The following is a 13,872-nucleotide window of genomic DNA, read 5'->3' as shown; positions in this document are numbered from 1 at the left end:
TAAAAGTTGTAAATGCACTGACTGGATAGCCGCTTAAAGAAAATATATTTTGGAATTGAATTATCTAATAGAATCGATGAGTACATCTCACACTTGATATTATCACTTGAGTTCGGTAATTTCTTAAACCTTGGATAGCAGCAGGTCAAAGGAAGGCACTCACATCAGCGGAGCTGGAAAAATGGACCCTTCTGAAAACCAAGCAGTAGATAAAACACAACCATTGGATGATGCCTTACAATGATAGTGCTGAGGTTTTAGTTAAAAATTACACTTTGTGAAAGAATAAGGCTAGCTTTACTCAGGCATTTGATGAAAGTAGGTTGAAAGTTTGCATTTTATTAACATTGGGTTGGGAGGGAAAGTGTAAATCATTATAGTTTTAAAAGTTTCTCAGAGGTGGCCCATTGGTATAAAGCTCATTTTATACAAGGCAGATAAACTGGGATTAAATTCACCTCATTTAGTTTTATTAATCTAAAAGTTAAAGCTGCTTGTTTAGATTCTCCAGATCATGGAGTCACCCTCTCCTTCCATTGCCTATAGTGGGAGCTCAAGCAAGGTGAAAACTTGAGAGATTTGGCTAAAATTAATCCTTCCATTAGAAGCCAGATACTGAATGAAACAAAAATGTCACTGTCCTTGTACTGTAAAGGCTAAGATGGGACTCACATTCCAGGTCTTCTTTCTGTGGTTGCTGTTGTTGTTATTGCTGATGGGCATGGAGTGAAGTTAATTGCCACTAAATAATCTCTACTAGCCTATAATTTTAATAACAATGTAAAAATCCTGTGAAAATAATGTGCATCTGTCTCTTCAGCTCAATAAACGCATTCAAAAAGAACAAAAACCCCATCTAACTAGCAATGTGTTTTTCCAGGCTGATAATCAGGGAGATACTGTATTACAGAATTTAGATCTTAAAAGGATCTTCTGAGATATTAAAGCCTGTCACATTGCACCCTGGACAACCATCACGATATCCTTTTCATAGGCAAGTTTCGCTTAATATCAGTTTTTGGCCCTGCTACTCCTTTCATAATGCTGCCATGTTTTAATATCCTTCAGTCCTTTTTTTTTTTTYCTTCATTATTTTCCCCTAATTTATACTATTTGCTTCTCAGGCCAAAATTGCAAAATTGTTCTTTAGCTTCCATGAGTTCTTGGTCCTACTGCTGTTTCCATTCCTCCACTTCCATTTTCCAATCACAGAGTCATGGAATTATGGTCAAACTTAAAGATACAGTCAGAGTTTTCTTGTTCCCAGTCATAAATTCATAAATATTGTTTGCTATTATCAGGTTGYAGGTAATTTTCATTATGTTTTAATGATAATAACTCATTGACATCCCTATCTAATTTGATGTAMATGGTTCTCACAGTGCCTCAATCGCTAAAGTTGTGAAGACATACTAAAACAGTTAGTTCATAGACAATCATTTAGTAAACATGATGTCTTTTTTTAACATCTACAAAGTACATCTCATTTCCTTTCTTTAAGGCAAAATTAGTATGAATGCGGAAACCTAAGCACTCTCCCCATCTTAAGTGGACTGCACTGGTTTGCACTGATATTATGAAACTATATATATTTTAGATTCAAATCAAATGAAAGTATGTATCAAATCAGAAAGAAAGTATTTTTCATTTTGGTTATGTTCACAGCCTCCCCCCACGTGCACCTTTTTCTCATACTCCTGTACTTTCCCCTTGATTTTGCTGAACATTGATAGACAGATTCTGGCTCCATTATATATTTCTTCATGTACAGGCTTTCAGACAGACACTTCACTAGGAGCATAACTCACACAAAGCACAGATACCTGCACCTACATTGGACCCAAAGAGGTACATTGGAAAGGACAGAGGTGAGGGCTAATAATGAATTCACCTCAGTAAATCCTTTCATGTTCCACTACAAAGTCTGTCAGCCACCAAAAAGGAATCAACTGAGTAACTTGCATTTGATTGATTATATAATTCCTCTCATTTCAGAAAAAAAGGGTAAAAAAGGATTTTGCATACAAAAAGGATTAAGAGTACATTGATTTTGATTCTCGTATTGTTTGAAAGAAAAATATCTGATCTTACCTCTTCACAGGCGGTCCTGAAATCCATGTGCTATGACACAGCAAGTGATACTTGTCTAAAACAGAGAGAAAGATTTCATTACAATGAAAAAGATATTGCAAAATGTAACAGTTATCTGTCTGAAATGAGCAGAAAGCAATTGCACTACTCTTTGGCAGATCCAGTTATAGTCATTGCTCAAAAAGAGAAATGATCAAAGTTGCAACAGGATTAGGGAGTGTGAGGTGCTTTAAGTTGTTCCTTGATTCTTATAAAGCGCACAACCTGCTTTCATAGATTAATCAGAGGAATCAGAGGTTTAGAATAATCAGAGGAATGCTTATATTCTCATCAACCTCCTCCCTTGCACAGCACATTCAAATTTACTTTTCTTATTGCAGATGTGAGTTTATTTTTCACTTCTTTTCCAGACTTASAGCATTYTGGAAAGAAACATCACAGAAGGGAACGATTAAGTGCTGCTCTTCAGAATGCTCTCTCTCTACTACAAGACTGACTTTTTCTTTTCTCCCCTAATTAAAAACATGAACGAATACTTCTTGTCTAACTAAAATTTATTAACATACATAATCTCTCCAAGAAAGCCAGTGCCATTTAATAGTTTGCCTACTTTGCAGAAATACTTATGAGGTAAAAAAATAAATGTTAGAAAAGTCAGGAGTATGTGAAAGCACTGGCAAAATGTCACACCAAATCCTGTGATTATTACTTTCCTAGGCCTTTACCTGAAGTGTATTCATCCCAGTGCAAGCTTATGCATTCATTTATTTATGAGATAATGTTATTGAAACAGGCTGTTATCAGAGGCTAATAAGAGTCCTACTGCTGCTTCTGCAATAGAAATACTGCTGCATCAACCGATAACGTTTCCAGGAAACACTTCCTGGGCAAAATGGACATTTTATTTAACGGCTAGAGAAACAAAACCTGTAAAAACAATCCTTTCCATCAAGCATTTTATTAGTATTCTGAATGAATTTTTTGCGTTCAATTATTTGTATAAATTTAGTACTCAAACCTCCAACACAGATTTTGTCCATTAGCCTAAGTTTAAAATACTATTAAAAAACTACACCTTACTTAGTATGAAATGCAAGTATTAATCATTTAAAAAAGTCATGCTGCTTAATTTGTTTTGATGCTCTGCATCATCATCAGTTTTATTAAACCCAAGCACCCACAGATATATAGTGTTAATGTTCTGTATTTATGGAGCTCTGTTTGGTTCACAATTCCACAGCCTGTGCTTTACATGAATATTGAGCAGTGCTAGCCTAGTTTGGCTAGGTTATAATGCAGGGATTTGAAAGGGCACATCATTATTTCCGCCTCATCTCGAAGACTTTCCTCTCTGGTGGGACAGTCATTGTGAAATGAAGTATCTTCCCTTGGCATTTTTATGATCCCTCTTTCCAGGTGCCGAGTAAGCTGAACTTGGAAGGAGGCTTTATTCACCTTAGCACAGTACTCTGAAAACTTTTTGGCCTGCTGGAATTTATGTATTTTAAAAATACCCACTGAAGTACTGCGCAGTGTTCTTCTTTCTCAGGCCCTGACTATGTCAGGTCAATAACCATTACAGTAATCAAAAGTGTATTCACTTATGCTCTGCCTTATTAACAGAAGTTCTGCAAAGTCTGAGTTTGGGTTTGGGCAACTTTACTTTGGTTCCACAGCTGTAAGTCAATGATGAGTCCTCACTGGTTCTTTCTCAGCTAACATTTGATCTAAATCCTATCTAACCCAGGTCAGTCTGTGAACTCAGTATTTCTGCCTCTGTTTCCTTCCTTTTTTCTGTTTAGTTCTATTTATTTATTTATTTCAGAAATATTTGTATTAAATGAAGAAAAAAAGTCAAGAACAATTAAGCTCCTCAATCAACAATTAAGCTCCAAGGCTGATTGTACAGCTGATGAATTAAAATAACTTTAATTTTGCCCAGATAATAATTTAGTGGTCTTAGAAGAATGCAATTTCACAGGAATAGCAACCTCTTTACTGAAAAAAAACCCTTTACAATATTTTAAACATCACTGCATGCTTAATATGCTGGGCRATACTATTTCTGCAAGGCAAAAGCCATAGTTTTCTATCTTATGCTTTGAGGACTGTCATGGCAAACAAAGCCCTTGATCTTCAGAGAGCACTCCAACCATGATCCCTAAGCTGCCTCCTGCCTGATGACCTTTGGTGAATCTACCTGCTGATCACCTTAGAGCCACTTGCTTTTTTCTAGTGTGTGCTAAATTACGGATAKATAAAACAAAAAATACGACAAATATTCTCCTGACATTCATTTCCCATAGAAACAGCTCGTGTTGTTCCCATAGGGAGGTTACACTCTGAGTTTCCARTGAGAAAGGTTATTGGAGACAATTTTTCATGATTCATGAGAAGAGTTTTTACTATCAAAATGTCATCCAAAATGGAAACCTGGAGCTACATAGTTCTCGCACAAAATCATACTCATTTCAGTAAGGGTACCTATTTTTCAGGCATTCAACAACTGTCAGCTACTAATCTTTGCAAAATAGTTGCCACTGCTTCTGTATCATTTTATATCTTACTGATTCTCAGCTGCACCTGGACACAAAGCAGAATTTAAGTCCATTATCTATGTTTTTTTCAGTCTGTCAACAATTTTTTAACATTTGATGCTTTAGTAACAGCACATAGAAGGTTTGATTACAATGTGCTTTATCTCATACATCAGCTCAGTAGCTTCAAGTTTCCAGCATTTCAACCCCAAATAAACTCTCTAGATTATTAAATTATAAGAATACATATCACACATCACACAAAGATTTTATCATGTTATGCTGATAAAATGCCCTAATAATTAGTAATTATCTTGTCCTATAGTACATGAAAAAAAGGCAGCAAACATAAAACCAAATAATTTTAAAAGATGATAAAACAAATACTTTTCAAAATAATAAACCATGAAACTCACTGCTGACAGATATCCCCTCATCAGCCTCTGAGCAACCTCTGCAATCCTCTTACCTTACAACCACAGCCACTTTCACCTGAGCATCTTTGCACTCTCCTAGGAGCTTTCCTCCATGTCACCTAGGTGTCACCCCTCGTTTGCAACCCCAAATCCTCTTCAGCCTCAATTACTATTTGATTTTGCTTTGCCTCTCCCCACCCTTAGGTCCCTTTGGGACAAACTGTGCTCCCGGAGGTGAGAAAGGATCTGCCCATGGCCTTGAAGGGATGCAGTGCGGAGGAGACAGCAATGGTGTCAGAGCAGGGTGAGCAAACACAGGGAGAATGTTTTATTCAAATACACAGCTTGTGTTATTCAAACAGAAGGAAAGGCAGCAACAGCAGCGAGGCGTCCTCTGACAGGGTTGGGAACCACTGCAATCAAAGATGGTAAACAAGCAGGCCTTGAAAAGTTACTTTCCTTCCTTTCTACTTCTTCTGCAAACCGCGCTTACTCAAAAACTGAGTTACCAAACTTATTTAGCTCATCTCTGCTGACAAACGCAAAGTAAATAACACATGACAGACAGGTTGGGAACAGAATTTGACACCCCCTTGACAGACCAAGCATTTATTCAATGCTGAGAAAACATTTACTGAGCTGTATTATTAAAGCATTTGTGTTCTAGAGGGAAATCAATGGCTGAAGCATAATGGTGCAGCTGAAGGCTATGGCAGCCCTCAGAGACAAAGCTTCATTTAGGATAATGCACTGAGCACTTGAGCTATGCCCTGGTCTTCCTGTAATAAATCACGTCATACTCCAGTGGAGTAATTCATGTAATTTCACAAAGTAGTTCCATGACAAAATACTCCAATATATTTAATAAACTGAGAGAAAACAAAAAAAATCAGGTGAGTGCAGTAGTAATATTAAACATTTTGTTTGTAAAGTGTTGAGAATGCCATAAAACTAAATACTTTTTAAGTAATAATAAGAAACAATTCATTCTCAAGGTTACTGGTACAAAACAAGAATAAAATATTCTATGCACAAAAAGAAATCATGGAGAAATGATATTTTAACAAATTTAATTAATTTAATTGAGCTTACGATATCATTGCAACTTGTATTATTCTTATTTGCTCAGAAAAAGTAATCTTTTTCTTTTTTTCCTGGGTAAATACTGAGCAATTCCTCCCCTCCCCCCTTTTTTCCTTATTTTCCAGCATGAGGGAACACTCAGGTCTGGCTTTCATGACTCTGAGAGCTATCTATCTGTTTAAGTTTGCATTTTCAGCATATCTGTCACCACCTTCAGAAATTCAAGCCTGGAAGAAATTTACTTTGCAAAAAAGACTTTCTGCAAACTTTTTTATGCCACGGCCTTTCCTCATGTATACTTGCTCATATGGAGATTCTGGAGCCACCAGAAATTCTTATTGTGTGAGAACTGTCTGAATTGCTAAACAGATTGAAACCATGTTCAAAAGGCACAAATATCAGATCTGCAACTAATAGTAGCAGTAGTTCACTACCAAACTGCATGTTTGCCTTTTAAAAACCTTCCCCCACCTCTGTTCTTACCAACATCTCTTGTGCTCTACTTTCTGGAGATATTTAACAGAAATCATATTGGTCATTTTTTGTCTGTTGGGAAATGAAAAATACATCTTCGTATCTGTGCAGGACTTTTTTTTTTTTTTTTAGTAATAATTAAAACTAAAACAAATTCAATCCTATTGTAAAAAGGGTTGAAATTAAAATCGCTTAGACATTGTTCTTATATGTATCATAGCTGGCCCTTTATGCTTTAAGAGAAAGGGAAAAAAAAAGGAGGGGGGAAGAGGCATTATTTTAAATGCAAATTTCATGAAGCAGTCTTCAGTCAGTCCAGCTTGCCCCAAAGTGTTTAGCACTTTTCAGAAGAATGCAGAGAGCACTGTCATCCCAAAGGAGCAGTTTAGTAACCACAGGTTAACACGTTTGGTAAACACAGTCTAGCAACCACAGGTTTAACACCACATTCAGCTACTGTTTTTCAGTGCACTTCAGTTACATATTTCTTTTGAATAGTAACTTATTTCTTTAAGTTTAATTAACATAAGGCTTTTAAATARTCTATTGTAGTAACATAGTGGACTCATTTGGTGCAGAATTTCTCAATGAGTTTGGAAAAGATAGTCCCTAGATGTACACACAGCCTTACTCCAGCTATAGAGTTCAATATAGGRAGAGGTTTCTATACATGATTAGTGCAAAATTACAATCTTAATAAATTAATTTCAACTGAAAGATGCTCAGAAAGTTGGAGGCCCCTAAGCTGCATGTACTTCAAGATATCCAGTACCACCAGTGCAAAGACTGAGGAGAACTTTGAACTCACCAACACTGTGCATTCCTTTGGCAGTGAGGAAAATAATCACCCGACAAAGCTTTTTAATGAAACGTCCAGCTCTTAGAAAAGCTCATACTTTAAAAGAATTGAAGTTGGCAATTAGTAGCTAACAAGGTTTTTAAATGTTTAATTCATTTTACATTGGCTAAAACAAGAAAAATATTTACTTGCCAGTCATAATTTATTATTTTAATTGCAAGGGTTCGTAATCAGCAAACTCAATTAAGGATTCACTGTATAAACATCAAGTTTGTCAAGAATCAATGAGCCAGAAGACAACATTAACTGAATGAATGTACGTTGGGCTCCAGTGTATTTATCCAGTACYGTTGGTACTAATAATTATGTAGTGCCCCCCAGCACAAACACCCACAAAATGACTTAATGAGTAGCCCAGGCTGTTTTGCCTTATGAAGCATGGGCAAAAGCAAACTGATAGAAAAAGCTGAATAACAATGCAACATACAGTCTTTTAGAGGCAAAAAGCAGTATGACAAGAGGATCATTTGAAAACAGCAAGCTTGAATGGCAATGTACTGCTACTACAGGTCTTTTTGTGAAATGTTCTACGGCAAACTGGGGCAGGAAAGTTTGGCTTTGGGTTAAAGCCTGGCACGCTGCAAGAAAAACATCTGTGTTCGATCTCTTGCTTTTGCAATGTTATCTTTGGGTGATTCACTTGACATGTCTGCATGTAATTACATCCTTAATTTCTAAGAGAGGTAGCACAGATGTCAAGCCCAAACACAGGGCTAAATGTCTCCATATTCTGACCTGCTCTGGAGGCAGTATGAACTGTTACACGATTTAGACCAATTTCTCAAGGTTACCTAAATAACAGTGCCTTGTATCAGAGAGGAACAGAAGTTCTTCACTGACTATCTGGCACTGCAGACTTCTGCTTCTCTGCATTTTCTCTTGCCACAGAATTTCCTTGCAAAAGAGGTCTGGCAAGGCAGTTTTTTCCAGATAAATACAAATTTCATGCCTCTGACCATTATGCCTGCTGCAAATAATTTGGAGTCAGATTTTCAACATCATATTGCATCTTTTGATTTCACTTCAGTAAAGAAAAAAGATGCATTGTACTGATCTTACCTCTAAGGGAGGTAAGAAAATAAATTAATGATTTTAAACACTTGGGAGAGTTCCATTTCCAAGGTTCTTGGGATTTGCTTGGATACAAAAGTAAACTAAAGACAGGAACGCTTCCACTTCTTTGAATGTAGAACATGCTAATTCAAATTAACACGCAGGCAAGATAATGCTTAATGATAAGGTCACAGTTTAGTGTAAGTTTTGCCTTGGTCTTACCCCTTCAATTAGGACATTTATTCTACAGCTAATAGGAGGAAAAAAAAAACAAAAAAAAAACACATTTAGCCCTATCAGATTCAGAGAAACTAGACTTTAGAATCACAAGGCAATATATACCTTTACATCTATTTAAATAATCATAGAGGTTTCTAAAATTTTCCTATATGGGCAAAACAAGTTGGACTGATGCAAAATAAGATAAACTTACTCACAAATGAGCAAGTGGAAAAAGATCTGTACGAACATAAGATGAAATAAATGTACAGAATATTTCTGAGTTACATATATTCACAGACCAAAGAAATATATGCAGAATATACAATAAGAGAGTGGCATAATATACTGAGTAAAATCGTTTGGGCTAAATGTTGTATTTCTTTAGGAAGTGGATTCTGTTTTCACAAAATTCAAGCACAAAATTGCCACTAAACCTAATTCTGCCATCTCAGATTCAGAGTAATAAATCATAAATGCAATACCATAACAGAATTTATATTTCCTCACTGATAGCAGGACTATCCCTCCATTTCTCTGCACAAGTTTAGCCCTATCAACTTCAAAAAATTGTTTAAAAAATAACTACTGTTATTTCTCTAGTCTGCTTTGTTGTTTTGGATGTGTGTATTGCAGGATACTTGTATAACAGCATTTATCATTTTAGCAAAAAATATTGAAAAAATAATGAAATACATTAATTATCAGAAGAATTTGTAGAAAGTCTCACCCTTTCAGAAATTTTTTAAATATCTGTATCCACTTAACATAAAAAGGACATTTTTACTTGTTTATGATTATATGATTATGGACAGAATCATCCATTAATGATTGTACATTACCATTAATTCCACGAAATGGAACAGTATTATAATATAATTTAAAAGATAACAAACATGGCATATAAGCTTAAAAAAAAAAAAGAGACAGTTTTATTCTGGTATCTCTTGACTTTCAGTAAAGGAAAATAGCATAATACCACATATTTATTTGAGATTTTTCAGATCCTATATAAATATCTGATACATATATCTATATTATATCTTTATATATGCACATGTGCCAGATCCAAAGTTAATCACAAAAGCTCTTAATGGACAAATAATCATTCCCAGTGAAATGTCTGTGCCCTGCTTAAAAAAAATCAAAATACTAGTGAACAAAGAACATCATTGGCAATTAAAAACATGTTAWATGAAAAGGGGACATGATGCCAGGCTTAGTACAGAAGAAGTCCATCTAATTAATTGTAGCAAGCTTTTGAATCTGTTATGCTTCCAGTTTATATGTGGATTAATGTGTAATATATGTGCATATAGGTATAAAGTAGCACATATTTCCATTTTGTTAATTGACTGAAATGTTTCACATATACTGACGAAAATGCAAAACAGGATTTCTCAAAAGATGGTACCATTTCTCCTCATATGCCACAGTTTGAAGCAGAATATCTAGCATGTCTTGCTTGAGCTTGAACTAACAAGATATGCATATCTGAAAGGAATGCCAAAATCCAACCCCTATGTTGAAAATGAAATGGCACATTTTAAATTCTCCCTGGACAAAAAAAAATTCCAGGATTCATTTGAAACTTCATAGCCCAAACAATATTTTATTTTGACCTTTCCTCACTTTGATGGGAGTGAAACTAGTTGAATAAGGCCAAAACATTTTGATTTTATCATTTGCTTTTATGATATACAGTATTAAAAAGAATATTTCTATTCTACATTCACTCCACATTTTATTGACAATAAAAAGTCAAAACACTGCCTGTTACATTTTAAATTACAAGGTAATATATCACGATGTCATCAATTTGTAATTGGCTTGAGATAGAAAATTGGCAGTGTTTTAATGTGTTTTCCTATATGGCCATAGGTGTGAATACAAATCTTGTTCTGGATTTGTGGCAGAAACTCCTAACTGGTTCAGATACCTCTTTGGAAAAGAGTGCCAAAGAGAGCAGTGAATGATACTGGACTTTATCAGGCCTTTCCATGAAGATGGTAGCAAAAATCACAACAGCTCATTGGAAAACCTGGCCTCAGTTAACTTTTGATATTTGTTTTGATATTGGCATTTTATTTTTACTATTGCCCCTGGTTTTGCAATTGCTATTCATTTTTTTCACYGATATTTTGAAAATGGAACTGGGATATAAGGATTAAAAAAGTTTAGGGAACATGCCTGGAAGCTACCTAAAAAGATGGACGGGGAAGCAGCTAATAAGCTGCAAGATAGAACACTTGAGTACAAGTTGCTAGAACAGAAGAAACCAGGTATACTTGCTTTTGCTAAATCAACACTCTGCTGAGACGTGGATCTTAAATGACTAAACCTAGATACCAGAAGCAAACTAGGAACAACAGCAGAGAACAAGACAAATATATCCCCATGGAACTGGAGATTATAGGAGCTAAACCCCATATTTCTTATTTAAAGCCAGCTAAGGAATCTCTATGCTGATATGCAGGTTAGATAAACTCTGTGTTGTTTACTGTGTCACRTCACTGAACCTTGAATGTCATTGATTTTCTTCATAGGTTGTTTTTTTTCCCCCTCTAAAGTATGACCGTACAGATTTTCCATAAATAAGTTAATCAAAAAATACACGGAATAATTTGCAATTTAATTGTTTTAAATTAATGTGATTAAGGGAGCATTTCACAGCTTTAGACTGAAGTCTGAATTGCAGCTCAGCTTCATGACTCTATTACCAGGTATTGCAATCAATGGTGCTCTTCCTGTCTAAGAAGAGTTCCTATGTGTAAGCATATACACACTTACAGTGGTCCCCAGAAAATCTGTGCATGGTTTTGTCTTCTCTGGGATAGCACAGAGAGCTCCCAAGGATTACTGCAATTTCTGCTACAGTGCTGTCTTGTCTTCGAAGTCACTTATAAAGATAAAACCTACCATTAAAACATTAATTCTCCTCAAGTTAAGAAAAATGTAACATATGAATAGTTTCTGGAGAAGGAAGGTGGAATAACATTGCGCATGAACTAGGAAATTATAGCCATCAGAGATATTAYGGTCATAGTTTCAGAGTCCTCACCCTATTTCTTTTTTTTTGTAGCAGAATTCTTCTACATATAAGAATTCTGGGTTTATGGAAAACAAACACCAATAACGTGGCTCAAAGTTAATCRGCATAGTTAAGTCTTCCCCCTGAGTTTTTATATGATTGCAGCAAAAGCCTCTTTAACTGCAGAAAGCAGGAATTTGTAACAGTACGGTTATAATATCATCAAGTCAMGTTTATTTATTGTCAAACTGCTTCTGCAGTGGCACATTGTCAAAATGTATAACAAGAGAACTTGAAATATGTAAAGTATGTCACATAGGAAAATATAGCACTTAAAGTACTGCAAAAATTAAACAAACAAAGTTAAGTAGCCAGTGAAAAACACTTGACATTAGTCTGCAAAGATCCCTCTTTCAAAGATAGCAGTGTCCCTCTCTGAAAGTCCTTCTGTAGGGGAGCAGATTGGACTGCGATGGTTGAAATGGTCACCCCAGCTGTCCATAAAGCCATCTCCCAGAGGTTGCTAATCCTGCCATAGGGACTGCTGACTTGGGTACTGTAGTAAGGTGCAGAGAAATGCCAATTACAGCCTGTTATGCCTTTACAAACTAAAGTTGATTCTGATAAGCGTTGGCTAGCTGAAAAGTGCAGCGGTCCAGGAATACCAAGCTGCCGCACAGTGATAGCTGTGCGGGGCCCAAGTGGGCGGACAGCTACAGAAGCCGTCTCTACTTAATCAGCCACCTCACAGGAATTACTCATTTTGGTTACCTCATTTTCTACCTAATTGACTGCTGCTCAGTTTAGATTTTACTTAATGTGTTCTTGAGCTCATTGAGAGCCAGAATGGATCAATATGCCAAAAGGTGAAAGGCATAATAATAAATAATAAATAACAATGACGGCAATTTTTTTTTTTGTTATCTGTAAAGTCTTGAACACACTCACAATGTCATCTAATTATAATACAGGTGGGACTAATGTCAGTAACTCCTTTCATGGCTGCACTACACATTCTACCTTTTTATTCACTTCCAAGTTTTCCAGATTTTAACTATTTGGACTAACGTTTCCATTATAAGCTTTTTAGTGTATATGGTGGGGGKTTTTGCAATAATTTAGCTAAAATAAACTAGCTGTTTCTGAAAACAATTTTAAGGACTAATACTTAGGTTTGCTCACATAAAACATAAAAATAAACATAAAAATAATAAAAAAAACTAACGGTGTTGTTTTTGAAAGCCGTATAACTCCTATGTCTGGAACAGACTCTGGAAATTTGACAGAGTATATAGCATTTTTGCCAAAAAAAAAAAAAAAAAAAAAAAAAAAAAAAAAAAAAAAAAAAAAAAAATAAAGGAGAGGTGGAGGAAAGCCGGAGAACGACGAGGAAGGGAAGAGAGGCGGGAAATTTGACAGAGTATATAGCATTTTTGCCAAAAAAAAAAAAAAAATCCCAAACAAAACTGGTAATAGCAGTTAGGGAGAGGGAAACTGAATTGGAACAAGAAGCTCAGGGATGTGAAGACTGGAATAGGAACAAAAGTAAAATGGTGTAGATAACGCATGAATAGAGCTACAGGAAGAGTAGGACCCACTAAATGTAGGTGAGCGATGATAGTGCAAATCTGAACTGTACAGGCAAGGAGCCTGGGAGAAGGTGTGGGAGAAACTGGAATCATGTTGAAAAAGTGATACCAGGAATACTGTGAGAAGAACATGGAAGGGAATCTGAAATTTGGTAGACCAGAAAAGAGGAGCCAGTAGAGGGAGACAAAAATAAGGAAGCTTTTGGGCTAGGGGCAAATCAGGGCATGGGGAAGGAGAAAACTTTAGGGAGAGTGAGAAGGAAGGTCTGTAGCCTTGCCTCCACAGAGACAGTACCCCAAAATCAGGTCTTAAAATTCCRCTGGTGTGGTAGCATGACATCTGTGTTAATGTACAGAATACTAAAATTAAACAGTGCCAGGGAATTTATTATACATACTGTTAAACTGTTACTCTGGTCCCTGCTATGGATTTAGTCCAGGCCAGCTAGCGCTCTCCAATACAACAGGCAACAGTTCAGGAGTTAGTATAGGGATCGTTCTCAACAGGCAATTTTCATGC

General features: G+C 35.9%; 1 protein-coding gene across 1 annotated transcript in view; it reads right to left on the bottom strand.

Annotated features, from left to right (window-relative positions):
- SNTG1 (syntrophin gamma 1) overlaps window positions 1-2,118 on the bottom strand; it is a gene marked incomplete at its 3' end in the record, with an annotated part of 66,831 nt that extends 64,713 nt beyond the window's left edge. The window contains exon 1 of the mRNA XM_026083537.1: window positions 2,092-2,118. Coding sequence (XP_025939322.1) covers window positions 2,092-2,118 — 27 coding nt within the window. The remainder of the gene's footprint in view (window positions 1-2,091) is intronic.
- Between the last annotated feature and the right edge of the window lie 11,754 nt (window positions 2,119-13,872).

This window comes from Apteryx rowi, unplaced genomic scaffold (genome assembly GCF_003343035.1).
Source record: "Apteryx rowi isolate R43461 unplaced genomic scaffold, aptRow1 scaffold_607, whole genome shotgun sequence".
NCBI classification, from domain to species: domain Eukaryota; kingdom Metazoa; phylum Chordata; class Aves; order Apterygiformes; family Apterygidae; genus Apteryx; species Apteryx rowi.
Note: the sequence above shows the minus strand (reverse complement) of the source record. Positions and strands in the feature narration are given on the sequence as shown.